Source organism: Vigna radiata, chromosome 7 (assembly GCF_000741045.1).
Source record: "Vigna radiata var. radiata cultivar VC1973A chromosome 7, Vradiata_ver6, whole genome shotgun sequence".
Lineage (NCBI taxonomy): Eukaryota > Viridiplantae > Streptophyta > Magnoliopsida > Fabales > Fabaceae > Vigna > Vigna radiata.
Window position 1 is genome coordinate 31882336 of NC_028357.1, and position 24922 is coordinate 31907257.

A 24922-nucleotide genomic window follows, 5' to 3' on the forward strand; every position below is an offset into this window, starting at 1 on the left:
CATCGCAAATCTTACCAAAATAGCGAGATGCTTAAAACAGTATAATCTCGCAAATCGTCGCTTTTCCGTCTTTGCAAATCAGTACAAGCGAACAACGTTTCAGTCTCAAATCCATTCGTGTTAATCTTTGTAAACAGTACCATGACTCCAAACGAACATAAGCTTAAGTTTACACTAAATTATTTATTTATAGAGAATTCATGATCTGGTCGCTAATATTAAATCTGTAAAATGCTTTTTAAGTTTACACTGATATTTAAATACATATTGTGACTTAGTGTCTCTAATATTTTCACAAGAAGTTCATGAAAGCTGTTACAATATAAGAATAGGAAAGTATTTTTACTTTATACGTATCGGTCCTGTATATTATTGGCAGTTGCACTGGCAATGCTACTTAATAGTTTTTTGTAAACTAGTATTATTGAGTAGATTATAAATAATTGTACTAAATTGTTCACGAATAAAATATAAAATAGATTGAAATCACAGTTTATTGATCATATACAATTTAGATAATAGTTTTCTAGAATGTATAGCTGAATAACCCTTTGAATTTTAAAAAATAATATGTGTAATAATAACATTCTCTTTCATTTCATTTTTTTAAAAACAGTATAAATTTGTTAACACATCTCCATTTCATTTTGAGCTTCTCTTCTCAAACTCAATTGTCCGTAAAAGTGTTATAAAAAACGGTATCATGTTTAGAAGAGGTTAAACTTTAAAAAATTCTAATTACATTTTAGTTAAATAGTATTATGTTGTCAATTTGTTTTCAATTATTTGTAATTTGTAGTCATCATAGTCAGTTATCCAAAGTTACATTTAAAAATAGTAACTAAAAAGCAAGTGTTTCACTTAATTTATAAATAACTAATAAATTTACCATAAAAAGAGTGTTTCCCTTGATAAGAAATGAATCGAACCATTTAAATTATTAATACCATTTTTAACAAGGGAAAAATCTTAAAGTAATATATATTCCCTTATAACAAAATGTATTTTTCTGAACTTTTAATACGAATATCAATAATGTATTTCTAATTTATAAATTAATAAAAGATAAACTATTGACAATAATATTAATTATAAGTATTTTGAGAGAATTTAAAAATTAATAAGACACTAATTCAATTCACATAAAATATTAATATCTTTAACCTGTTAAAACATTATAAATACTTATTTTATCATTATTTTTTTCTTTATACTTGATATAAAACTTAAACAAGTACTTAAATTCTTAATATTATCTTTTAATACCAACAATTCGTCCTAAATCTCAATGAAATAAATCATATTTCTAGTGTATTTGATGAATCTTGTTCTTGTATTACCATATATATCACGATGATTAAAACTTTTTTAAATAACTGTTACGATATTAAAGCTCATTAAGATATATATAGTTCAAGAAATGGGAAGGTTAGTATATAAACTTATTGTATGTTGTAGGCTTAGATATTAACATGCTTTATTCTAAAAATAATATCAAATGAATGAATGGAAAAAATTTATTTGTGTAAAAAAATCATTACTCTTCTCAAACAACACCTATTTATTTATTTTTATTACATAAATAAATTTGTTAAAATAAATTTCTCTCTTTATATTTATAAGATATTTGTTTAGATGAATTTTTTATAAGTTAAAATTAAGTTATGTATAGATTGAAAATAAAAATTAAAAGACTGAAGAACTTCTACAAATTAGTTTATCGTTAAGCTAATCTTAGTTTGTTTTTTTTAAAAAGTGTTTATGAAAAATATACCCAAAATAAATACTCTTTTACGTTCAAAAGACTTAAAATATTATTTATTCTATCATATTCATTTTAAAGGTATAATTTTACTTTATGCACCAAATAATATGATCCATTGTGTCAAAAGATTTTCTTCAGATCATTGAGCATGGTACATGAGCTGTGTAAGCTTTTTACATGTGGTCAATTCATACAGATAAAAAGAAAAGGCTTTGACACAATACTTTTAATAATATTATCTTATTTCTTTTTTAAATATATTAGAATTGATGTTTACGTCAAATTATTAATTTTTCTGTCATCACGTAGCAGAAAAAAATCACATGTAAATGTGATAATGTTGATACACTTTGAGTGTGACAAGTTACCTTTGTTTATAATGTTAGCTTCTTTCCCTCATAATCTTCCATAGTAATTTATCTTAACTGCTTTAATTTGAAGTTAAAGCGAAGTTGTTAAAAAATAAATAAAATTTAAGATAACACATATTTATATTTAGCTGACACATATAACATGTTATAAAAAATATTTTTTTTATATATTTTTATAAAAAAAAATAAAAGATAGAATATGATATTATTAAATGAACAAAAAAAAAATGTATGTGTATTATTTCTTTATTTTAAAAATTTATTCACTAAATTTGAATCTTTAACTGCTACAAAAATGTTATAAAATGATTACAGTGGCTCTTACCAATGTGTCGTACTTGGGACCATACTAAATAATTGCCTCATTTTGCAAGATAATGTTATAAAAAAACATGCCTAATTATACCATTTTAATGAATTGGTTTCATGCTCAAATACTTTTCTTAATTCAAAATTCTATTCAATTCAATTAATTAAATACTAATTGAGCATTATTGAAAAATTCAAATTTGATGCCCATTTTAAAAGGGACTGGTTTTACATTAAATTTGAACCACTTGTAAAAAAAATTGTATCAGTTTTATTTTATCCAATTAAATGAATATAGATTTCAAATTTAATCTATTTAATTAGATTTGTAGTAGATTTTTAAAAATTATATTTACCACTGTCTTGTGTACGAGTGATTGAGGTGTAAAGTAAATTTTGCTTTTCATTTTAATCTGTGTAAATATATTTTCTTTTTAAATTAAGTTATCATGTGTGGCTGAATCAAGCATTGACACGCGATACTTTGATCCTTATAAATGTTATATTTTCATTTAGACAGATTCACCCTGCTTTATCTTTAACTATACTGTAACTATACTCATTATTGGACATTTCTTTTACTGGATTTTTTTATATTTATTCATTATAAATAAAAAATTATATTTTAAATTTTAATATAAAAATATTTTAGATGAATTAATAAAAAGAATAAAATATTAGTTTTTTTTTATTAAATGTTAGAAAACTGTAAATAAAGTAAAAAGGTGTGTATGTAAGTTTTTTATCAAATGCTCAAAGCATCTCGGACGTGAGTGTCGGACAACAGTTCGAATATTGTTGATCAAATCAATGTGTCAAAAATAATTATTTTTCTACAAAGTAACTGACCTTCGTCTAAGAATAACGTTCTTATTTCACTGTTAACATTGCTAACAGTTTTCTGAACAAGTTGTATTATTTTGTGATTTTTTTTCTTACTAGAGTTAAGTCCGTTTAACATTGTTGATTAACTATATAATGCTCAAAATGATATGGTTTTTAATTTGTAGAAAAGGAAATTCAGAAGCCATATTTAATAGACTTTTAGATTTTATGATGAAAAGATGTTACATAATCTATATTATATATTTTGATATCTAAGCATATTTAACATATGATGATAAATTCCAATGGATAAGTGTTTGTTAATAGATTGAGTGCCCATTTAAATTTTGTTTTTAACTTGTAAATTGTTTTCTTTTTTAATGCATAGTTAAAATTTCATGCTTAAAGATATTTTGATGTTTAAGTAAATTTGAATTTGATTGGTTAAATAATTAATGTTATAATAAATGTGTTGTTAAAGTCTTAACAATTATTAATTTGATCTTAATTTTTAGGTTTTAAAATAGACTTCTAATTAAGGTCAACCTAATCACGGTCAAATTTCATTAAACTTAATTATTGACATGTTTATATCAGTTAATTTTGATCGTCGTCGATTGATCTTCTTCAAGCTTGGACGATAAGAGTAATTTGATATGTACTCGTTACATATACAATACATAGTCCCTTAAGCCTTGAGCTTGAATTAATGTCATAAGTGAGAAGGGTTTATTACGGCTAGGGTTATCCCGAAAAATATGGTCATAGGTGACGAAAAATTGTGTGATTCTGTGAACTGTGTCAATGCTTCATGAACTATTATATCTACTCAACTCGTCTTCAAAAATATGATTATTAGGTCACAAAAATGATCGTTGGCGATGAAGGGTCGTCTTGCCTCGTCAACCTTGTTGTCAACTCTGACACTCAATGCAAAGTGTCACATGTCCTTTACCATTGAGTGTTGTTAGATCCAGGGGTTATGAGAACCGCATTGAGTCTTCAGAATTTTTTTTAAATAGGGACTAGGTTGTCCCGTCATTTTTACCAATTTTTCTTCAACATCCATTTATGCATTATTTGACTTCTAATTCTTTTTGCTCAAGTTAGTAATGTTTACCATGAAGATCTCTTCATAAGACTTTTTTGGTCGGGAGGGCAAGGGGTATGCCAATGGCGCTTTTGCATCTTCGTCATAGCTTAGGTCGTCGTCTAGGAATCAGGAACCATTCAAGCTACCAATAAAGGTCAATTGGGGACCAGGGTCTGATCCGGGACCAAATTCAACTTCTAGAAGGTCTTTCAGTAAACGATGTTGTCTGAGTTGTCCTAGTCAACTAACACCTTGTTGATCCCGATCAAAATGACCATGGGGTCGTCTTGATTGGGGCTTGAAAGTCTTTGTCCATGAACATGATCAGAGGCATGGTTTGGACTACCAAGTGGACTGTCTTGAGAACGCGCACATGCCTTTTGGCTAAATGACACGAGCCACTTGTTGCAAACCCTCCTAATATAGTGTTTATATGTCTATTAAGTGGGTGTCTTTGCTTCTGTTTTTACTCTGGTTTTTATGCACGAATATCTCCCTCTTTCGATCTCATAGTTATCTCTTTTAATTAGAACTACATGTTGGGCTCCTCAAATGAGGTGAACTTCTATCCGAGCATTTCTTCTTCACAAATTTTCTTATATGATCAACTTTGACGAGTTTTTCAAGTTTTCCTCTCAAAGGCCAAACATTATTTCATGGTATGACTAAGGTTTAGTTGATAGAGACAATGCTTGTTTCCGTTAGTATTGGGTGAGGTCAACTTCTTGGTAGGAGCACGCAACATATTAGCACTAAGGGTCTCTTTCATAATTTTTGCTCGAGGTACACTTAACAAAGTATAATTGCTAAAGTGGGGCCCTTTAGTCTTTCTTTGCCCTAGACGACTTTTTGCTCACCCTCTTTTTCTCTCCTTTGGACGATTTTGCACGTATCCATTTGCAAAAGTCCCTCACATAGTGCTAAATTAAGAAAGAAAGAGAAAACATGATATTACATAGTGTCACTTATTGTGTTCAGTGGCATCTGATTCATAAAGATTTGGATTTGCTCATTTGCATTTGTAAATTCGTCATATTTGTTGAATACTATCATCCTCCAATTACATGGTAAAAGGGCATTCACGATCCCATAATAAATGACAACATACAAGTTGTGTTCATGATTGTGACTGAATGGTGATAATGTTTACTCGCACTAAAACTGCTTGTCTAATTATTTGGTCAGGTTCCTCCCAGGGTTGTTTTGCTGGTCCTTGAAGAGCTAGTGGATGGTATAGGCCCTTTATCACCCTTCTTTTATCAAATGATATCGTTTTTTGTCCTCGATGTCTTTATCTCTTTCTTGTACTTCCTTTATATCGCATTCATTTGTCTCTGCAACAATTTCCTTTTGTCCTTGTATTTTTATCATCTCCCCTTTTATCATGTAATCGAAACTCCAACCAATCAGTTGTCTCTTCTAAAGATACTTTAATGCTTAAATATGTTCAAATTCAATTAATTATATAATTGATATTGTAATAAATGTTTCACAAAAGTCTTAACAATCATACATTTGATTTATATTGATAACTTTTAATTATAATTAACTTAATCACCATCTAATTTCATTAAACTTAATTAGTAATATATTTAAATTACAGTACGTTATTAATCTTCTTCAAACTTCAAAAATGGGTTTAAAATATTTTTATCATTGTGTGTCTACTGCGTAAAATATTTGCTAATAAATAAAAGCACAGTAAAAGTGGCATAGCATAGCGTAGATAGAATTATGGATAAAATAAAGAAAAATGTACAACTTTAAGTTATGTAATTAATCTATTTTAAATATACAAATCAATAATCTGATATAAAAATTATTAAAAATAATTGTTAAAATACTATAGTGTTAAAATAAAAGTACAATAGGAGGAACTTAGCGCAGGTGGCAGGTGGCAGGTGGAAGTGTGGATGATGATGAAAAAGTAGAAGAATAGAAGTCGAAGTTGGAGAGAGAAGCGCGTGCGTGGTTTGTGATTGATCCAAGAGACCACACATTGCGTTATGGTTGCACACGACACAGAAACAGATGGCGAATGGTTGAGACAATAACTCTTATGAGTATGCAGATAGTGCAGGCGCAGCTGGCGGCTTTGAATTTTAGGCTACTCGTAGGCCCCACCCAAACTTTTCAAAATCAATACTTTAATTCATTTAAAATTTTAAATTAAATTTCATTATGACAGAAAAATGCATTTTGAGAGATTAGATCCTCCTAATAATAATAGGTTATGGAGTGTACTGTAGAATGTGAAAAGCATTTGCATTTATTGGGGGAAGGGGAAGGGGAGACCCATCATCTATCTATATCTATCCTCCATTAGTAGGTGGGCCACCCTCCTCACTCCCTCAGTCCCCCCTCCTCACACGTGTCACACCTTCTTTCTCTCCTACTTCTTTCTCTTCCATTCCCTTCCCAGAACTTCCATAAATATTCTTCCGCACTCCAGCCAAAACCATATATAATGCAACACAAACATGGCAATCATCACTACCAGTTAAAACTGCGAAAACATCACTCTCCATTATTTGCACATGCTCACATTTTTATTCAAGACAAACTCTAAACAAAGGAAAGAAAAAAAAAAACAGTTCCTAATGGTGGATTAACGTGTTTCTCATGGGTTGGCGTTTGGGCCAGAGCGGCCCAAGAACTGCAACTCTTGCTTGTCGTAAATTTGGAGGGAAAAATCCCTCAACGTCTGAGTCTTGGTGGCGCTCGAAGGAACACTAGGGGCCATGCTGGAATTGGTAGACGACCTAGCCCCCACACTGCTCGTACTCACCGCTGCTGAATTAGAACCGTTACTGCAGGCCGCCATGACGGACCAAGCTTCTGGAATATTCCTTGTTGTCACGAGAGGCGATATGGGCCTGGCCGCCACGTTGAACACGGAGGGAGATAAGGCCCATATCTGAGGCTGGTGGCTGGAGGGGCCCGTAACTCCGCCCAAGGGGTTCCTGGTGGTCGCGGCCTGCGGGATCATCCAGAACGTGTTGGCGGGGACCACCATGCTGGGGTTACTAACTGCCCAGACCGGGACCAGTCCTTGAGGTACTTGAACTGGGGCCAGACCCGACGTCTGCGAAACGGTATCGTTTATGTCCACGAACTCGCTGTTGGAAGGGCGTTTCCGTTTCTTGTTAGACGCGCCTTCTTCGCCCTTGTTTTGGTTGGCGCTCGAGGTCGTTGGGATTTTGAGCGCGCCGCCGACAGAGACCGCGATGGCTGGCACGGTGCCTGTGCCGGTGGCTTCTATGATGGCCTGCTCGGAGTGCTCGAGGAGCCACCGGACGGTTTCGCCGTCGGATTTGTGGCCCAGCTCTCGGGTCAGTTGGAAGATCCGGGCGGCGCAGGTGGCGGGTATTCGGATCCTGCGGCCTCGGCCTTCGACTTTGGTGTGGCGGTCCTTGGTGGAGGAGCGCCTGGGCGATTTGAGTGGAAGGTGCATAGTCGGCGGTGGTGGAGGAGGATTGGGCGCGTTGGGGTCCGGGTCAGGGTCGGAATCCGTTGGCTCGTTTTTGAGCGGCAAGACTTGGAAGGCTATGGGTTTGTCTTGGAAGTGTTGGTGAAGTCCATTGAGGTTGGTGGTTTTGGATAAGGCTTTGTCTGCGTCGACGTCGCTGGTGCTGAGGTCCGTTGTTCCTCCATCTTGGTCTTGCTCCTCCTGATTGGACGCCATTCCACTCATCTGAATTGGAAGATTAATCCACAGAGATTTGGATATATTTTTTTTCTTTTTTCTTGTTGGGTTGGCTTCAGTGAAATCCAAGGAAGGAGCTGAGGGGAATTTTTTAGGTGTGGTGGCTAAAACACCAAAATGCACTACAACAAATCGAATGTCGTATAAATAATCATTAATTAAATACACGGATAAAAAGAGTAAAGATATTTCTTCTTCATACACTAACATCTCTCCATTGCTAAAGCATTATTCTTAATACGTTGGATCAACTTTTCAATTAAATCTATTTTTGCATAAATTACTTAAGGTTTTATAACTTCAAAAATTCATATCTAATTTTAATATAAAAAAAACTGTTATTTAAATATAACTTATATCATAATACTTTATTAGCTCACCAAATACTAAATCAGATTGTGATTTATCATTTTTTTACCCTCTACAATAATACCTTTATTCTATCATATATATGAATCAATTAACTTTGATTTTATAATATTTTGTTATCTCATTAATAATGTTTTAATAAATGAACAAAATATATTGACATTTACTATTAGTTTTTTAAAAATAAACTGTCTAGTTTAGATTTTTATTTACAACTATATCATGTATTGTTTTTATTTTATAAATAAGAGATAAAAAGATGTTATTCCATTAAAAAAAATCTCAAAATCTCGTCTCATATACTTTATAATAAAGGAGAAACATGTTATATACTTTTCGAAACTAACACCAAATATTGCCTTATGTATAAATAGTATATATAGTTATCACGCAAATAGTCTTTGATATTGTTATTAAATAAAAAACTACTGTATGATAATTTATTTAAAATATCACATATGTTTTGTAGAAAGCAATCAATCCAATAAAACAGATTATGCAAAATTCGTTAACTTAAATTGTAATTGCAAGTATTCATAATTAACTTTTATGATGAACAATATAATATATATGGTATATTGTTACTCAATGTATGAAAAAAATCAAATAAAAACAGTCAAATTAAAAACAACTAAATTTACTATATACTTAAAAAAGTTAATTAAAATTTTTATTCCATAAAAGAAAATTACATTATATATATTTAGCTTTGATACCCTGAAATAAATTAAAACTTAATTATTTATCCTTTGTATGGGTTGAGATGGTTGTATAAGAATTTTAGAAAATCTGAAATGAAAAAAATTGTGTGTTGATTGGGAGTTGTTGATACGTGTAAATGTAAATTTGATAAGAATCCATTATATTGTATTTATCATTATTATTTTTAAAGGGTAGTTAGTTGCATAGGACAATAAGCTGTGTGAGTATTAATAAGGAATTTTGTAGGGACTGGGTGGGGTCCAGGTATAAATCTCCAAGTGGAAAACTTATCTATTGTAATTTCATCAAACCTGTGAAAGGAACCATGGAGTGACACGTGTTACCACCTGGTCCATCCGATCTACCAAATCTCACCATCTTATTCCTGGACCACACCAAGAAGAGGTGGTCTCCTTTTTAGACCAATCAGACAACAGAAATGATTTGAGAGGGGCCTCCTAAAGTTGACCTTTCTTCTTTAGTAAACTCTTTTCCTTGGTAGACACCATTAATTTATGCTGCATCACACACCATCAGAAAACTAGTAAATTTAATCCGAAACACCAGGGCTTAAAAGGAAAACACTGTGAAACTTTTGTTTATATTAAATTATTTTTAACTTTTTGTATAACGTTTTACTTGTTAAATATTAAATGGTGAAATGTATTTTTAACTTTTTAAATTTAAGTATTCTTTTTAGTTATTTAATGTTTTTTTTTTCATTTATGATTTTTTTTTTTTATGTTTTACTGATGTCATTAATAATATTTATGTCAATAATATTATAATTAACTAAATAATGGCATAAAATTTCACTTTGTAATCTTTTCAACTAAAATATATTTTTTAATCCTTTACTTTAATTTAAGTAAAATTTTATTTGTTATTAAAATTTAAAATGGATAGTTGTTTGTGTGAAGATTAACTCATGCTAATATATTCTATTATACTCTCTTTTTTTTTTATTTGTAGTAGAATTTGTATATAAATACAAGGCGTAAATATCGGATCCAAAATATTGTATAATCTTGTATATTCTATTGAAAAAAAGGTTGTTTTACACTGTTTGATAACCATTTCAGAAGTCATGTAGGGTCTCTTATACTCATAATCATGCTATGTGTTCTTTATCAAAGATTTTGAAAATAGTTTAAGAAAATTTCCACCGTGACATTGAAATCTAAAATAAAAGAATCCAGACACGTAGCCTATTATAAGTGATTTCACCAAATGATACCAAAATGATCATAGACTTTTACCAGTTCTTTAAGAATACATGTTTGAACTTTAGATTGGAGAGAGAAACTGAAATAAATAAAGTGAATTAAAATATTGTCCCTAATCAAATCATATATATGCAAATGAAACAGATAAAAACGACATTTCATTGTTTTTATATTATATTATTATAAAATGAGACATATTTCATTTCATATTTTGAAAACAAGGCCAATAAAAGAATTATTGGTTTTTTAATTCTTATATTACTTTTTTTTAAAAGAAAACTCGTATATTATTCTTTATCGCTCTTGAGCATGACAATAGATCAACCTAAATGTTTCATGTTATTAAAATGATTTTAATTTCTTATACAAAGAAAATTATAACTATAAATTCCTTTTCTCAGGTATTTACTTAATATGTAAATTCCCTTTATAATTTGTCCATTCAACTAATGATTACAAGTATTAAATTTAATTAAAATTAAATTATAATAATAAAATGATAAAATTATTAACATTTTAATACATTTAAAACTTATGTTATATTAGTTTTAATCTATATAAAGTAGACATAAGGTAACTTTTAAAGTAATATAAAATCTATAATTATATGTTATTGATATGTAAATAATTATTTTTTAAAATCTATCATAATCACTTCTCCTATCTATTAGTTTATTTTTTCATTGTTCCCCTATCTTTTAATTTTTTATTATTTTTTACATCAGTTTTTTTATTATATATTTTGTATTATAATTTTTAAATATTATTAAAGGCAAAACAAGAATTCTATACTTTCTTCTCAACAATTTTCAAGTAATAACATTACCCTTTTAAAAGTAATTTAAATAACATAACAAATCAATATACTGCTACCTAGTAATAATTAGTGCTTCTCAAAAAGCCTAATGTAATCAATAATAACCTCTAAATGCTAGACAAAGTTGACTTAATGGCTTGTAGGTATTACACATCCTCTAAGTAAAAATTAGTGACTATTGGTGATCAAATCATTTTCCCTACTTTTCTTAGCATAGAATCTCCTATACATGGAGTCAACTTCAGTGAGATAGAATGTGCCTAGAGATAAAAGGCTTGTGTCCTTGCTTGTTACAAACTCCTTCGCACCATACCTACATTCCATTAGCTTCATGGTTTCAACAAATTTCTCTGGCGAAAACTGCATAAAAACCCACAAAGATTATGTGTTCGTGAGCTTTGAAACAAGATGGTGAAAAAGAAATTCTAGACTATTTCAACTCGGTAAAACTTCTGGAGACACAACTACAAGATAAAATCAATTGTTTATTTTTTTATGTGAAAAAAATTGAAGCATTAATGTATTGCAGAAGCTAAAATACCTCATGCCTTGACTTCAATTTTCCAGCAACGTCCATCACTTTGACAATGTTTGACAAGCTAAATGGAGATTCACCTTCACGTAGTTGCAAGGAGAACATTGTGGAAGTTAAGCCACTTCCATATGAGAACAGTATGACCCTCTTACTATCCTGTAAATTGTAAAATGTAAATCTTAATAAGAAGCACGAACCTTTGTTGAAAAGGTACTTACATTTAACTAAGGTAGTGTTTAGAACATTCACCAATGTGCTATGCTTGTTGTGAATAAGTGAAATAAAAGCTGCATAAAGGGACGCGGTATACATGTTGCCAACTTGCTTTGGTATCAAGGTGGTTGGTTGCACCTTTGCATCGAATTGCGGCTTTGCAACTTGCTGGGATGCCTGTAAATCAAGAATACTTTACACCATTACCAAAAGTTTCAAATTGTCCATTTTCTTAATAGTTATATAAATGGGAAATAAAATTTTTGCCCTCCAACCCAAAAGAAAAATGAGTGACAAAGACAAACAGAAGAATATTATTTCACTTCCCAAACTACATTTAGAGCTCTCAGACCTTTTCTAGATCCCGACTTTGATAGCTCTCATCAACAGATAATGTTGCAAAAGGTTGCAGCTTTTCTTTGGCAATTGCATCCACAGAACTGTAATCATAACCAACTTTTAAACACTACCAATACATGAAAAATTTTGAAATTGAAAAGGTTTCCAGAGATGAAAAGATGAAAAGAACCTGGGATTTTTCAAGAAGTCATTGAACACCAAACGAGCAAAACTTTTCTGAACAAGCTGCAATAAGTCGAAGTATTAATATAAGCAGAAAAAAGAATGCTCATGCAGGCATCAATTAAGATAGAGAAATCATGAATGATTATTATACGAAGCATTCTTAGTGAGATCCTTGTAGCCATACCTTGTTATATGGAGAATGAAATACAAAGTATTCAGCATCAGAAATAGAAAATTGTTTTCCCACTAGTTTCTCATATCTGCAAAAGAGCAATGCTATAATGTGATTGGTTTAAATTTACAATTTACAAACCAAATTTCAGAAAAAAACTATATTAACACTAGAAGCTTACTTGTGACTTAAGAGATTATAGCAAGAATCAAGGGCCATAAGGTAACAAGTTTGAGAAAGCTTTCCATCAACAACCTATAAAACATAAGTCACATGGATTTATTGTAATTAGTCAAAACATAAGTAAAGAATGGACACGGTAAAATGTCATCCCTCGTAACACTTTCTCAAACGGAAAGAAAATTGTAATGATTTCTTTCACACTGGTGGGGAAAATAGAAGTAAGCTTTCAAACATTAAATCCCTTAGTCCTGAGTTAAGTTCTCTGACACAAACGTGCAAAGATACTGAACAGCTTACTGGATATTCACTGGCAAGATTTGGCTTGTAAAAGTCATAGGCATGAGCCATATGACTTCCTCTCAATTTGCTCTCAAAAGCAATGGGAGCATCGGGACCAATTAGCATGGCAATAGCGGCAGCTCCACCAGTAGGCCGAGCAGGTCCTTCAGCATATACCTGAGAAAGGAACTCATCATTGACAGATGCTTGAGTTGAGACTAAATTGACATCAAGGTACAAAATAATATAGGATATGCATCTGAGTTCATAACTTCCAGTTCTTAAAATAGCACATTTAAAAGTGAATGGGAAACATGTTCACTGTTACTAAATATATAGTCCAAAGACCATGACTGTGGAAGTGATCTTACAGCGCTGTCTGTGCAAACAACAAGTCCATATCGCCCATCCCATGAGTTGCTCTCCACCCAATTGACACAATTGAACAAAGCAGCAGTTCCTCCATAGCATGCATTTGTTGAATCAACACCCTCGATATCGGTATTTCCATATTTCTGCGTATTTCCCACAAGTAAATGAATAATATTGTATTCAAAAGATACAAAAGTAGATCATTTGATTAACAAAGTCATTAACAGAACCACACAATTCTAATCATTAGCAATACTTATTGTATTCCGCACAGTGAAACATTATTTAATGACATTCAAATGCAGAAGCTGGTATTCGATCTGGTATAGAACTAAAGATAAAAAGAGCCCAGATAGTTATGAAACACTTCAGCTATGCTCTCTTTTAGATGATATACTTGATTTTAAGGTTTAATCATTCCATATATTTTATGTGTTTGTATCAGTTAAGAATTTTTAAACTACGATTATGTGGTGAAGAAAGTCAATTTTCATTAACAAAGAGAATCATCTATCCATGCAATTCGACAATGAAAGCATACCTCAAAGATCTGCATTAGGAAAAGTTTTGATGGATTTGCTTTTGTCAATCACAGTCTCACTACCTACTTCCAGCCGACCAATTTGTTTAGGATCTATCTTATACTTCTCTAGAAGGGAAGAAACTACTGTCAAACTGAAAATGCCAGAGTTAGTCCTCAACAACAATGTCCTATTTAACATTTAACACTAAATCAAACAGAGAAATATATCAAGTTTGCTTTGGTGGGTAACTCTAGTATTATACATTTAGTAAGATGAAAACAACACAAAAATATAAGACTATAGAAGATTAAAAAATTTCACGGCATTAAATATTTCTTTTGTATAATGCAATAGACTCATCTCCTTTATACGGTTATGAATGATTTATGATAGAAATAAAAGGGTCCAAACATTCATTCTTCCTGAAAACTTTTGGGAAGACTTTCATCGTCGATAGGATTTACCAGAACACTAATTCACATTCTCAGTTTCTGTAACTGACTCCACATGCCACAATAAGTTACTTCACTTCACCATTTACAGAACTCTGAGCAACGAGACCCTAAGCAATTCTCACACATATAAACATAAGATGCAAGCAGAGGCAGTAAGCGATGGCTTCCCAACCGGAGCCGGCTCAAGGTCTAAGTAGATAAAGCTTTTGCGTAAGCCCTCTGAGAGAAAAAGACTCAAAAGAAATCTTTTGCTACTACTAATTACTTTAAATCTCCGAAAAAAAGGTCTCAAAAACATTTTTTATATGCTAACGGCTTTAGGTCTCAAAAATCTGAGTTTCCTTTAGGTCTTATTTTTAAGTTTGTTTTAGCCTTCCCCAGATGCTGCTTGTTCCCAACTGTGCATGTATGTTTGTCTCCTTTATGTATTCAGTTGATGACCAACATAATATGAATTTATGAATCAGGCTTCTACATATCTAGAATTATTGGAAAAATTTTATTCAAATGATACAACTTTTCCTATCATATGACATTTATTCTTGCAAACAGAAAAGGAAAAAAATTATTGAAAAAAAAAGGAAAAGGAAAAGAAAGGGACTGTTTCTTCATGTCACATTATTGTTATACATGTTTATCGTGTCTCTCCTCACATTAAATCTCTTGCTGAGGAAGCTTCAATAGTGACTATATACAAATGGCAAGTCCAAACAGAATAAGCATCTAATATCTATACTATAGGCAGAATATAAACTATAAAGATTATAAAATCAAAGCAGAAACCTCATCGAAATGACATCTTCTACTTCTGTACAAAACGCCATGCAATCTTGACCAAGTCCAATAGTGTATTTCCCTTTACTGGCACCATCATGAGCCTCCAGCACTTCCTGCACAAGGGAAGAACTGAAAACATTACTATAAAGGTAACAGACAAAAAGTGTGGACAACTTCAATTTACATAAGCAAGATAACAAAACAAATGGATGCGTATCGTATAAGCCATAATAATCCACAACAATCCACAACAACAAGTCCTGTTCTTTCCCTTCCCTTCTGCTGCCGACAAATGGAGAACCGAACACGCCATAATTTGGATTACGATACAATTTAAGATCTCACGATTTTTCCCGCAGAAAACAGAGTTATGTTATGTGAGTCACAGAACACAATATATGAAAACTAGAAATCATGGCTCCGTAAGGCCTAGTCCTTTTCAACAGTGATAAGAAAAGTGCATAACAATTTTATGAGGCCCTTATGCAATTGGCTACTGAAAACTACAAACAACTAACGTTCATGAGACGATCTTCATTATTCAATGATGAGCAGAAATCGGTAAAGAAAATCCCTGTACTGAACTTCTGTGACAGTTTCCTTATTCTTGGTTAATCGTGAGAAAACAAACAGGCGCGTGGTGAGTTGTGCGTAAATTATGGGATTAAGGAAAATATAAAAGTGAAATTAAGATTGAAATATAGATGCGTTTACCTGTTGAATACAAGTAGGAGGGAAATAGATGTCAATAGCGAGAATCCCCACATTCTTTGCCATCGCACTTAATAACGTTCCGAGAAAAAGAGAGAAAGAGAGGGTTGGGTTGGATGAAGAGCCTTACGTGCAAATATATTTATATACAGGTGGAAGAAGTAAAACTAAGCAGCTAGCAGCAACAAAATGGTTTTGTCGTGTTGTTTCTTACGTCGGAAAGTTTGAAGGTAGAAAGAGGATGTTAGGTCGCAACAAATGTAGAACTGTCTGTTTTCCTTCAATAATCTCACCCTTTTGTTTCCCTCTAATTACCGCGAGAACCTCACAACTCCTTTCTTTCATACACATGTTCCAACATATAACCACATTCTAAATGTTTTTTTTTTCTCCTTCTTCTTTTAGGATTTTAATATATTAACAACTTTTCCATAACAACTTTATATTGTGATGAGAATATAGTCATCTATTATTTGAGTGCATATGATTAAAGAAGAAAAATAAACAAATTTTGGCAAAGTCTTGCAATTAAAAATTCAATCAAATTTTCTATTTGGAGCTCCACTCTTAATAAACTCACCCATGCTCTGTTACTATTAAAATTGAATGGAAAACTCCATATTTTGAGGTTTAAGTCAATAAATAAGTTACACTTTTTTTATTAAATAAGTTCTATCTCTTTCAATTTTATTAAAATAAATAAGTTACACCATTGAAAAATAGAATTTTAATGGCGATTAAAAATATTTCATAACAAAGATTTTATAATCGTCTTGTTCGGACGGTCATTAAAACTTACGAGTTTTTAATGATAGATATATATAGAATCATCATTGTATGTGTTCATCATCTTTAGATTTTTAATGATGGATGTGTATACAATCATCATTTTATGATCAAAGTTGTGAATGGAGCCATCATTGAATTGTATATTATAATGCTAATAGTTCATTGAGCATAGTTATTGTAAGGTAAATAGTATAATGGTTAAAAAATAACTATAGCATATGATACATAAAACAACGATAAAAAAACAATTGTTATTAGATAAAATTGTCGGTGATCAATTTTTTTTATTATAGTCTCTTTATAACCGTTGTTATACGACATCCTTAGAGAATATACATATATAAGAATTAAATATAATTTATATTAAAGTAATTTAAAGGTATAAATCAATAAAATGTGTTTTTTTTTTAATTAACCATATCTATCTTTTTACTTATTTTTCAAGAGTGCTTCATAAATAAAAAAAAAAAATAACTTGTTAAAAATACTTTTACATATGTACATTAATAATATAATGGTTCTAAAATTTTATATAAGACTATCAAATCATGTTTTATCATTCATTATTTTTAAGAACAAATTATTTAATATATTATAGATAAAACATATATTGAATATATACATTAATTAAAAATAAAATAAAATTTTAGTATATATAAACGAATGCATGATATTATCCTACAAGTTAGTTTTATAAATTAAATTAAATTTAAAGTTCACTTTTTTTTTTAAATGGTAACCGAATTATTTGAAACATTTTATAACATGAGATATTCAATCTTAAGTATTAAGAGATGTAACGAATAACTTACATTATTCAGAAACAATATCAAATTATAAATAAATATAAATTTTATTTTATAAGTCAATTTTATTTGAATATGTTAAATTTAAAATTTATTTTCTTTAAAGAACATTAATAAATAAAAATAACCATATCAAATACTTATAGACATTACAAAACAATTCAAAATACATAAAAAAAAAATAGAAAATGTCGCAATTCCATATTTAAGTTTCCTCGGTAGATGCATTTATTTTGTATCTAATATGTTTTTCCAATGACAAACCAATTTAACACCTTTTATTCCTGTGACCAAATTACTTTTAAATTAAATAAATGAACCACCACCAATACAATTAAATTAATGTGGGTAAAAAATATTGTAACTAATTCACCTAAATAAATTAAATGAAGAACTACCGAACTAACTTGATGTTTGTCGAGTTTAAAAAATAACTACAATCCGAATATTAACGAGTTAGTAACTTTTAAACAGAGAGATCAAGTTACATTAGCACGAGTGTCACACATTCTCAATAGTTTCTATAAATTATATTTATACTTGATTAAATGTTAAATTATACTTAGATGTTTTTTTATCGTTCTTTACAATAAAAAATAAATGCACATATATTTTTTCTTAATTTTAACAAACATAAATTACATTTTTCTCGAGTATATTTAAACTTATAATAAATAATTGAAATTATGATACAAAGTTGTTTTTAAAAATTTATACTTTCCTTATGTAAATATTTAAATGTAACTTAGAAATATTGATAAAAAAGAGTAAAATAGTTAAATAGATAGAGTATATACATAAATATTAAAGAACGTGTAGTTTAAAAAATCATTTTGGTTAAAAAATAATGCGTCAAATTCATATTCACATAAAAAAGAGAAAACAATATTAAAAGTTGTCCATTTTTTCTTACAAGGAGAGTCATTGATCTATGGGAAGTGTATATATATGCATATTACTTTTATCACCACCTAAAGTTGAAATCCTTTGGGTTACATGAAAGATCACATACATTAGACTGCTTCCTTGCAATTATTTAACCTCTTGTAAAAATATAAAATATAAGTAAAAAATTGTTTAAATTTAAGCAATAATATTGAAGAAAAAAAAACAATATAAGATATCCGATGAAAATAAAAGTCGCGTAATTTATAGGATTCCAAAAATTCTGTAGAGATACATTTATTGAGAAATAAGGAAATGAAACTATAGAAAACAAGAAATTCATACTTCAACAGTCTTTTGATTTAGAGCTATGTATCTCCATTTCTCTTTTTCTACAAAGTCTGCATCTAGGAACCTAGAAAGAAAAAGCCATAGTTTGTAAATATCTTCAAAATTTGTCAAGAGACCGAGTGCAGCAGTCACAACATATATCTCAGATTCATGTCTACGTGTCTTCTTCGATAGCCCCAACCCTTCAACCTCACAAACTCTCTCCTCTTCATTTTTGTCATAGAACCTTATATTTCTCAGAACTGAGCTATTTAAACATATGTTGTTCCTATCAGCTAGCTTCTGCACAAGTGAAGGATCAATTTTTTCCCCTTTCCAGTCAAACATATTAAATGCCACAGCAGGTCCACGGAAAGAACTTATCTTAGGCCCATAGACCCTAATTAGTGAAAGCTTATTTTCATGATGCGGATGTTTAAGACTCATTAGAGCATTAACCAGCCAATTGACCAGATACTTGGTCCTGTTACTGATCAGTAATAAACCGACAGAGTCTGCATGGTCTAATCCTCTACATTGAATCTCTGAGGTTTCGTTTTTAGTACCTGATCTGTTTCTATCCGTGGATGAGTCAAAGGGTGTGCTTAACTCCTCAATTTCTGAGGTTGATGATGGCCCTTCTTGCAGATGAGCCGTTTCAGTTTCAGGTTTAAATGCTGGGACAAGGCTTATGATTCCTATGTTTGTGGCATTGCAAGGATCTTTCAAAGCAGACACACTAGATTTTTTAACAAATAAGCACCCAAGACCTGAGGGGTTTTCACCAAAAACTTTGTAAAAGGAGCAAACCATAAAATCAGGCTTAAAAAGTAACATACCCAAGGTGTCCATTTCCTTAGGTTTCAATGCACACACATCAAGCAAGACGCACCACCCATTTTCCTGAGCCGTGGACATCCAACCGTAGGAATATGGTGCTCCGGTTACCCTTGAATGAAGTGGGAATACAAATAAACCACCCTTTCTCTTATCCCTTTTATTCATGATCATCTTCTTTAGCTTCCTCCTCTGGATTCCGAGATTGGGCCAGGAGAATTCTGATGACAAGACACGCACCCCTTGCTTCTTGCAACTCTCAATCATCACATCCAATGCCTCGCTGCTGTGGTCATACACTGTGAGGAGGCGTCTATTGGATTGAAATTGGAAAGAATCGGCAACAATTTTAAAAGCAGATACCTCATTGGCAATGAAAACCAGGGTGTACTCAGCTTCAGAGAGATTCATGAAAGACATGATTCTCTTTCTGATTCTGGCTTCCAGTTCTGACTCGTGCCCACCGTAGAGAACCTGGGACTGCAAGTTCACCGACCTATAGGATATATCAAAGAAGGAGGCGTCTGGTGTAAAGTGCGAGAATGATGAGGATGAAGAAGAAGAAAGAACCGAAGCATTGGGGCAAGGTCTGTGTTGCTGAGCGTAGGAGAAAAGACCATATCCAGTGTAATCGAAGCAGGCGCTGGAGTGGTTCAAGTGATGGTATTCTTGGGCTCGAATTTGATCAAGCTGAGAAGTAGCAGAAAAGTGAGGGAAGGCTTTGGTGAAGCTGATGTATGAGTCATGCAGAGATGGAAGGGAGTCAGGGTTGGTGAATTGTGTGTGAGGGTGAAGGCTAGAGTATGTGGCTGCAGCGAAGTCATGGTGTGATGAAGTTACATTATTGACTTTAGGCTTATGGGTCCTCTCAGAGGCAAGAAATGGAGAAGGAAAGCAGCCATTAAAGCAGGGTTGTGAGGGTGGTGGTTCAGCAGGAGATGAGTGCATTTTGGGTGTTTGGACTCGGTCTTCCCCTCAAATTTCAAAACATTGACTTAGGAATGGTTGATGGCTAAATAGTTGATGGTCGTTCAACCACCACACAGTTAACGTTTTGTGGTTGTGTCAGGGAAAGGTTTTAGGTCATACAATGTAGGGTTGACTATGCTTATGACAATACTCATTTCTTAACCAACAAAGTTGAGAACTTCGTGACACATTTATTACTGAAGATGTTGTTCTAGATTTGTTGATTAATGTGGTTAGAGATCATTGTCCAGGACAGCTGCGTCTGGATTGGGCTGGTCCATAATTGTGTGGTGAGATCATCTCAAGGACCTTACCATCTCAGCCATCTTAGTCAAGATCAAAACTGACTGTGCTGCTTTTGCTTTGTAAAGAAAAGGTTAAAAACAAGCAAGGTTAAGGCCACAGGGTGGATTTTTGGTTTGTTTTCACAGTAAATTAGCACCCGGCAGTCACCACAATCATCATTCAGGGGCTAGTGCTTTGAGAAAATGACAGTTTTTTTGACTCCTTCTCAGAAATTATTTATATACTCTTTAAAGCAGCTTTAATACGTTTTTTATCCTTCTGAGAAATTATTTAGTTTTGAAAAAGTCGAGAAATGCATGTGCTATTTTTTGTTTTTAAAGATAAAGTTGTGAAAGAAGAGACTTACTTATTTAACAATGTTGAAGTTGTACTAGTTAAAACCGATTTTTACAAAGATTAAGATTAATTAGATTCAAAGCAAAATCGTCATTGATCTTAATTGATTTCAATAAAAAATAAATCCTACTAAAATCATGACTTCTGTTAAAAAGAATTTGTTAAACTAATTAATTATGCAAACACCTGAAGGCTTTATGACTAAATATTAGTTACAGTGAAATGTGTTTGATGTTGACGACTTCATCAGTGAATTTACACTGAAATTGTGTTATAACTTCACAACTTCTGCTTAAAATATTTTATATAAAAGTCATATTGTTGTTGTTTTAACATTCGACTTCACTTTTTCTTCTTATTATTACTTATATCTTTCAAAATTTGAATTTTTATGTTTTTAAATTTGTATATAAACATATAATTTATTTTGAATTAGTTATTAATAATATAATTAATGATTTTTCTAACTTTTTAACTTTTCTTAAATTCTTATACAATCACATTTCTTTTATATTTTATTTATTTTGAAATACTTGTTAATAATTTAATTAATAAACTACAAGTAATATTTTTAATTTATTTTAGTTTTTAAAATTTATGGTTTTTTAATTTCATCAATTTTTTCTTTTAAATTTTAGATAATTTTATTATTAAAATTATTTTTAAGAAATTAATCTATTTAAACATATAAAAATTTATCTTTTTAATTTTAATTTACTAATCAAAGTATTAAGAAAATATTATTATATAATTTTAATAATACATAAAATTATTCATCAAATTACTAAAAAATATGATACTAAAACTTATATTATTAAAATTATATAATAATGTATTTTGAATGATTTCATTAATAAATTAAAAATAAAAGCACTTTTAAAGCCGCACAACAAAGGAGGAGAAAAAATTGTTCATGTAACGAATATAATTAAATTGATATAATTTTTACAACTTTAGATCCAATATCTTTATTTTTAAAATCGGGTACTAAACAGACATTTATTTCTAGGTTAAATATGTTTTTGCTTCCTTAACTTTTAATGAAAATTGGAATTAGTCCCTCTTCAAGACTTTGGTCTAATTCAGTCCCCCAACTTTAGTAATGTATGAATTTAGTCCTTTTAACAAAATTTTGTTAGGTTTATTTGATGTTTCAAGCATGTTTCATGTTAGTATTTGGGTTGCTTACATTGTTTGACACATTTTTGCTTCAATATTAACTAAGAAAAGTGTTTGAAACATCAAATAAAGTTAATAAAATTTGGTTAAAAGGACTAAATTCATACATTTATAAAGTTGAGGGAGTAAATTAGGCCAAAGTTTTAAAGAGAAACTAATTCCAATTTTCACTAAAAGTTAAGAGATTAAAAACATATTTAACCTTTTATTTCTTAACATGAAGATGAAGTAAGCATTTAAGCCAAATAAAAAAAGATGCCGTAAAATTTGAGGGAAGAGAAGTAAAAGGTGCATTAAAATTCAAAAAGGAAAAATCGTATATGTAAAATACTACTTCTATACTGTTGAAGATAGAATTTGAATTTAAAATTATTGTTGCACTTAGTTAGGAATAAGTTTTAAATATTTAAAGTTGTTTTCTGTTTTTAAGTTGTTTCCTATTTTTAAGTATAAGCTGTTAATATTGCTTATATAAATGTACCTCATTTGAGAAGGAAAATATGAATGAGTGAATTATCTCCTATAATTGTTTCAACATGGTATCATAGCAGGTTTTTTGATCCTTTACTGCTTTGTCTTTGCTGTTGAATAATTTTCTTTTTGAATTCCTTTTCTATAATATTTTCTTCTTCAATATTTAATCAATCATCTTCTTGAACTCTTTCTCTTAAATTATTTTAATTCTTTTACTTGAATCATCTCTTTCTTGAAGTTTTTTTTACGTGAATCTTTTTCTTTTTTAATTTCTTCTCCATCCACTCTTGTTCTTGAATTTTTCTTCTTGGCTTCCTTGTTATTGAATCTTCTTGTTCTTGAACTTTCTTCTTCTTCTTGAATCTTCTCTTGCTTAATCTTGTGTTCTTGAATTCTTTTTTTTCTTTGGCTTGCTCTTTCCTTATCAAGGCACTGGTGAATTTGGTGCCTGGTGGTTGTGCCATTGACATTCCTCTTCTCTATTTCATTATCTTGACCTTGGCTCATTGTGGGAGGAGGGTTTGGAGAAGATGGACAGAAAATCCAATCAAAAAGTGTTGCAGCTTTTGTATTTGGTATTCTTGATCGAAATCACAAAGTGATGACTCTAACTACCCTTTTTGGTCTCAGCTAATGGACATGTGTATTGGAGCTCGAAACAAATCGGGTATCTCACGAAACCCTCCATTGATGACCCAACCTATGATAACTGGGTCACTGAAACTGAAAATAAACGGGTGAAAAGCTGGCTTATTGACTCCATGAGCCCCGTTGATGCAGCGGTCCGCCTTGAATCTGCCCATCAAATTTGGGATGCAGCTCTCCGCACATTCTACTTAAAATTTGAAAACAACTTTAAATGTTTAAAACTTATTCTTAACTAAATGCAACAATAATTTAAATTCAAATTCTATCTTCAACGTATACAAATAGAAAAACGTAAAAAAATTTAAAGTCTATACAAATAGAAAAACGTTGAATAAAAAAATTTAAGGACAAGATACATGACTTTATTTCAATGAAAATATATAAATTCGTTTTCGTACTGCACCACTAGTATATATTTATTTTTGAAAAACTTGTAGTAAAATTATGTACTGGTTCTACAAATGTAATTAATATTAATTAAAATTATGATTTATTGACATCTTCAACATTTACACAAAAATGGTTGTGATTCCATAATTTATTTTTCAAATGTCAAAAATCGTCTGATAAAATAATGACTTTTTCACACTTGTACCAATTTGTCATAACTTATCTTTGCCTGTAATTTGAAAAAAAAGAAAAACTTAAATCCATAATTTTAAAGTTTATTGATAAATATGAGTGAAAAAAGCATGCGAGCACGTGACACAGTAGATTATCTTTTCCACAAGACCACGTGACGCAGTGGATTATCTTGTCTTTTTCTTGTGGCAGTCAACAAGTAGAATCAATGGATAAGCACCGACGTTGTTCTTTTTATGAATGTACCATTTTGTGCTTAGACCCGCCACTTTGACTTCATTATTAATTTAAATATGCATTATAATTAATTTATTTTTTATTCATTTATCATAAATAAAACTCTATTTGCTTAAAATGTAAAGAATTTGTCCAAAATTTATCTGAAAATTTAATTAATTTTAAAAAGGAAAGACATATTATTTTTCAAAATATAGAAAAAACATAACTTTATAATTGCAAAAATCACTATTGATTAATATAATAATATGTTTTCTTTTTTAATTGATGTCTGAAAAAGTTTTTTTTTTTGTTTTATGACATGTTGATGAGTTTAGTATTGTAAGGTGCACTATTGAGGAGAGAAACAAGATGAAAAAGTTGTTAGGCAGAAAATACACCTGACGAATGATCGTAGGAGGTGGTCACAAGGAAAAACATCAGGCAACGAAAGGAGAATATTTTATTGAAGGAATTCGTGCAGTGAAGGAGGTGTGTGGTATCACCCTTTCTGTACTGTGTTATTCTCTATTCTTTGTCTGACTTTTGTTGATTACCTCTCTACTTCATATCAGGTTCTGCATAGCCATGGATGACGTGAAGAACTTTGTTTATATTCGTTGCTGTTGATTTCAT

At 30.8% G+C, this 24922-nt stretch overlaps 3 protein-coding genes across 3 annotated transcripts; all 3 read right to left on the reverse strand.

The window, feature by feature from the left end:
- Positions 1-6828: 6828 nt before the first annotated feature.
- Positions 6829-8261, reverse strand: LOC106765760 (transcription factor TCP9). Its single transcript, XM_014650486.2, has one exon. The coding sequence runs from the start codon at positions 8055-8057 to the stop codon at positions 6984-6986; it is 1074 nt and encodes a 357-aa protein (XP_014505972.1). The 5' UTR covers positions 8058-8261; the 3' UTR covers positions 6829-6983.
- Positions 8262-11167: 2906 nt separating this feature from the next.
- On the reverse strand, positions 11168-16223 carry LOC106766787 (hydroxymethylglutaryl-CoA synthase-like). The gene is given in 13 exon segments (XM_014651546.2): positions 11168-11543; positions 11725-11874; positions 11968-12108; positions 12284-12371; positions 12461-12516; positions 12641-12716; positions 12810-12883; positions 13109-13267; positions 13462-13605; positions 14004-14024; positions 14026-14137; positions 15225-15331; positions 15933-16223. Coding segments are annotated over 13 exon segments (1383 nt in total). The 5' UTR covers positions 15996-16223; the 3' UTR covers positions 11168-11351.
- Positions 16224-18665: 2442 nt separating this feature from the next.
- On the reverse strand, positions 18666-20652 carry LOC106767087 (molybdenum cofactor sulfurase). Its single transcript, XM_014651910.2, has one exon. The coding sequence runs from the start codon at positions 20522-20524 to the stop codon at positions 18749-18751; it is 1776 nt and encodes a 591-aa protein (XP_014507396.1). The 5' UTR covers positions 20525-20652; the 3' UTR covers positions 18666-18748.
- Positions 20653-24922: the final 4270 nt, after the last annotated feature.

Coding starts and splice junctions, on each gene's coding strand:
- LOC106765760 (XM_014650486.2), bottom strand. CDS start 8,057: ATGAGTGGAATGGCGTCCAATCAGGAGGAGCAAGACCAAGATGGAGGA.
- LOC106767087 (XM_014651910.2), bottom strand. CDS start 20,524: ATGCACTCATCTCCTGCTGAACCACCACCCTCACAACCCTGCTTTAAT.